Here is a 4,646-nt window from a genome sequence, read left to right on the forward strand (position 1 = left end):
CTTGGCACACAATCAAACCTAATCGTTCAATATTGAAATCCATACTTCATAACCCGCATCCGGCGGTAGTCCTTGAAAACTTATATCTCTTATATCAACCAACGGTCTCGCAGCCTCGCAAGGAAACCCCACCACGTTCAAGCATGCACCACAGTCCAGCACTCGCTCATGTCCTGCCCGATGGGATGTGTATTGCAAAAGCGTCAAACCATAACCATCTTGGCTGACTGCACACTCACTCCGTGCGCCCGTTGCACTGCTGTTTGCCAAAACTTTTCTGTTTACGGTTGGTTTTATTTTCCCTCCATTTCTGGCGCGGACTGAAAGTTTCAAGTGCATCGCCATCGATGTCGTCGCCGGAATTTGTTCCAGGCGATTTGAACTTTGCCTTATTTATACACATTACACATTGAGGTACAACGGGGCTGGTTGAAACACTTGGGGCTATTTATAGCTTAGCTCAGCATTTATTGAGGTGATACAATTCACAATCATCCATCAACTAATAGATTTTTCATCCATTGGTCCACGTGGCAAAATCGCCTCAGTGCACCTTACACCGCATTGTCTCTTCCGACACCACTTCCTTCCGCAACCGATCCAAGCAATCATTGCAATATTCCTTTTGTCAACTTGCGGATCTTTCCGGGGACAGAATTTTGAGTCTCGTCCAAATTTTACAAAATCTCTAATTGATGGTAAGTGTTGCCAAAACCCATGAATGTGTAATCAAAAGATTACTAACTCAGCCACCACCTTTGACAGGACAGAATAAGTCTCACGGATTTGAGGCGACAATTTTTCGGACCAACGCTAGACGAAAGCATTCTATATGGGGTGGATGGTTTGATAGCTAATATTGGGCATGATGATGACGAACATAGAAAGGTAGATCGAACGTCCGCCAGAAAGGATTCTAAAGATGTATGTAACAATTTGTAAATAAGTTTGTTCGGACTCACATTTCTGGTTGATTTTTTTAAATATATTTAATCTATTTAATCCATTACCGCTTAGCGTATAAAGGTTCATAAGCAAAAGGGGGTAATTTGAAAAAGCTGTTTTCTGCCATTTTTTTTCTATTTCTGGTACAGTATCTGTTCGATGTGCAAAATTTCATACGTCTGATATCTCAGCTGCCAAGCAAAACTATCGCGTTCACCTTTTTAATAGGAAGCAATAGGACACGAATCGATACATCGTCGAATGCAAATTGGGGATCATCCATAAAATACGTATCGCTTAGAGGGGGATGGAGTTTCCTGAAGTGTGACGATCCATACAAAAAGTGTGTTATAGGGGTAAGGGGGGTTCAAAATTACCAATTTCTGCGATACGTAATTAATGGATCTTTTTTTGTTGCAAGAAAATCGGTTAAGAATAAGTGCCTTAAACTGGGTTTTTTTTTCTGCGCATATACGTTGCAGATACTCACGCACAAAACACTCAGATATACATCACCTTTTTCATTCGAGCGAAGTTGATTGGTATATAAATGTCGGCCGTCCGGGCCTCGTATTAGAAATTCGATTTTGTAGTAAACTTATAAGCCTTGTCGGTACACCCTGGTATAGGGATGGTTCACATCATTTAGTCAAAATTTGACTCATTCGCCAATAACTCTTCCGAAGTGATTTTCTTAATATATTGTTTGGTGGACTTTATCTCGAAGGTTTTTTCTACAATTTAGATTAATAGTTATTTGCTTCAAATATAATGTACACAACGTAAAGGCGCTGAAACCATTCTATATACTAAATGATTCTAAATTCCTATCTTCCAGAATAATTCAGTGTAACTAGCACTTTGACTCCGTGCATAATAGTTTAAATTCTATTTTTAAATTCCATTTTTTTTATTTTTATTTTAAAGAAATTTTCAGCAAAGTTGTAGCAAAATACAGATCTAAAGGGTGTACGGAATCAAATTGCATCACTTTAAAAAGTTGATAACATTTTGCCTCCTGGGCTGATTTTAACGAAATTTTGTGGAAGACGGCTTCAGCATGTGTTATTCACACTGCGTGAATTTCATTACGAAATTTCCAGTAGTTTCGAAAATACAGCCGAAGGAATAGGACGTGTGCAAATAAATCTTGCGCATTCACCTCCATATTCCACATCTCATAAAAATATGTTAGTAATCCAATTATGTGCCTCTGACCCCAAAATCACCAGAATTGCGGCCGATCGAAAGATACTGGTCTGGAATGAAAACACGAGCTTCGGAAGCCTCCGAAATTGATCATTACGGAACACAAAATGTTGATTTAGCCTTTCGCGTCAACATTTCGTATTGGTTTCTAACTCCAACGTCAACATTTTCGATTATCCGACTAATACAAGTAAACTTTCCAAAAAACATTCTGTTTTGTCGCTTCTATAGTAAAAAACCAAAATCAAAAAAATAGGAAAAGCGCTGAAATCTAATTTTGGACTGATATTTGTCAGATTTTGGGAGAGCATCAATCTCATTGTTCAGGCCGGTTCACAGTGCAGCACTTTTTTGGTGTTTTGTTTTCGATTTTTGTAATAGTTAGAGGCGTCAAAAAATATGGTTTCTTTGGGAAAGTTGACTTTAATTAAGTTAAATAATCGACTGAGACAATAAAATTAGTTAATTTTTTTGTTGAGATAGATTTCAGGATGAAAAATGATAGTTAAGGACATGTCAAAATGACAAAATGACAAAATCTTATGAGCTCATTTAAGAAAAAAGCTTCAGCATTTGGATGTATTTAAGAATTACAGTGAAACAGTTATACGTAGTCAAAGGTTGCATATTGTATTTCAGTCCCTAAAAATTTCATGACAATCGGTTGATAGACTAATTTTTGGCGAGTAGTTCAAAGTGATGCAATTTGATTCCGTACACCCTTTACCATAGATCCCAGTTTAAAATTCAGTACAAGTAATGACTGTTGATACATTAGTTAAAATCTGACTAAATAATTGAACCATCCCTGCCTTGGTAAAAAAAAACACAAAACAAATTAAAATTATTTTATCAGGACTCAAATCATCGAGAAATCAAAACTCCATCTGAAGACATAAAAACTATTCTGAATAAAGATGGAAAACGTAACTCGACCAGTACCTCGAAAAGCGATGGTTCTGGAAATACTTCGCTATCCCATTCGATCCCTTCTGAAAAACAGAGAAAAAAATCCACTGATTCAGATTCTAAACATAGTAAATCAGCAGAACGTCAAATTAAGCAGAACGGTGAAAAACGGGCATCAGTTAGTTCATCAGAAGATGCAAAATCTCCAGGAAAAGTTTCATCAATGGAGGAAGATCATCAATCTGATCTACAGAAACATAAATCTACAGGAAACGCCGATGAAAAGGCATCGATTGCTTCGACCCGAGGAGGTTCATCAAAAGGATCGATCGACGAAAAAAGAATTTTAGGTAAGCTGGGGAAGAGGGTGTTATTTTTCTATGATCTTTCTCGTATTTTTTATACATTCCTTATTGTCATTACTAAACATATTATTTAGTTAAACCATATTATATGGCTTATGCTTTGATAACCTCGTTTATATTATATAATATCTAATGATTGAATTGTCTTATAATCACTTTACAGATGGCCATAACAAATCAAACATACTGACAGAAGTCGTTGAAAGTTTTGGAGAATGCACAGAAAAGGAGGAAGCAACGAGTTTAATTTCCAATAAAACAGATTTGTAGCAATGAAATATAAAATAGCTTGATTTTACAAACAAGCTTAACACTTTCTCATTTATTACCAGTGAGGTACTTCTTGATACTTGATGGGCTACAGCTTGTAGCCTCTCGGCTGCTCAGAAGGAGAATTTGATAGGAAACTGTTAAGCACAGGGTCGTAAGCTAATTAGCATTTTAGCAGTAGCTATTATTGCGCCGTCACGTCACGGAAGGAGAAAGCCCACTGATTCAGATGACGAAAGAGGTGAAAAGTTTGGAAACGGTTGTTTTTCCAAGGTGGACCACACAGACCGAGGCTTGGATACCTGTTTTGGGCACGAATTGAACCAGAAATTGAATAGATCACCAAAAAGGGAGTGCGTCCGTAAATGAAATTCTACTCCGCAATAATTAGATTAACACCCCAGTCAACACAAAATCGTATATGATGCAACATAAGATGCTAAAGTGGAGGCGATATACGTACATATTGTATGGGGAAGTACCTATAAGGCCTCCACTTTAGCATTGTATGTGACATCATATAGGATCTTGTGTTGACTGGGATGATTTGTTTTATTCGGCCATTAGGCCTTTCTATGACGAGAGAGACAAAGGGAAGGTGTACTTGCGCATTGTTGTTGATCTACGTTGGCTAGCATGCTGCTCGATGAGGAGGGCCCTCCGACGGAAACCAGGTTGTTGAGGTCACTCACGGACCGATCAATGAGACGTTGGTGCTGGACGAAAGCGCGACCGAATCGGTGTTGAACGACGGCGTGTCGTGAGGTGGTTTAGCGAAGGGTTCTTAACGTGTTCGGCTGCACAAAAGGATGGTTGGCACGACGCGGGGAGACCACAATGAACGACCGCTAGGTCATCGAACTTTGATTCAGCGGCTGCTCCGGTCGCTTTCAATCGTGAGGAGATTGCCGTATCCAGCCGGATCAATGGCTTCGTGCCAGTCGATGT

General features: G+C 38.7%; 1 protein-coding gene across 1 annotated transcript; it reads left to right on the plus strand.

The window, feature by feature from the left end:
• The first annotated feature begins 559 nt into the window (after positions 1-559).
• On the plus strand, positions 560-3,727 carry LOC134204758 (uncharacterized). The gene is made up of 4 exons (XM_062679570.1): positions 560-698; positions 766-924; positions 3,011-3,413; positions 3,592-3,727. Exons 1-4 carry the CDS (start codon positions 696-698, stop codon positions 3,696-3,698), a joined length of 672 nt encoding a protein of 223 aa, XP_062535554.1. The 5' UTR covers positions 560-695; the 3' UTR covers positions 3,699-3,727.
• The last annotated feature ends 919 nt before the right edge of the window (positions 3,728-4,646 follow it).

The sequence above is a fragment of the Armigeres subalbatus genome, unplaced genomic scaffold (assembly GCF_024139115.2).
Source record: "Armigeres subalbatus isolate Guangzhou_Male unplaced genomic scaffold, GZ_Asu_2 Contig858, whole genome shotgun sequence".
Taxonomy (NCBI): Eukaryota; Metazoa; Arthropoda; class Insecta; order Diptera; family Culicidae; genus Armigeres; species Armigeres subalbatus.

Bases quoted from the DNA above. Each gene is read 5' to 3' on its own strand.
- LOC134204758 (XM_062679570.1), top strand. The intron at 925-3,010 runs GTATGTAACAAT...TTATTTTATCAG, and splicing joins CCAGAAAGGATTCTAAAGAT to GACTCAAATCATCGAGAAAT. The intron at 3,414-3,591 runs GTAAGCTGGGGA...ATCACTTTACAG, and splicing joins CGACGAAAAAAGAATTTTAG to ATGGCCATAACAAATCAAAC.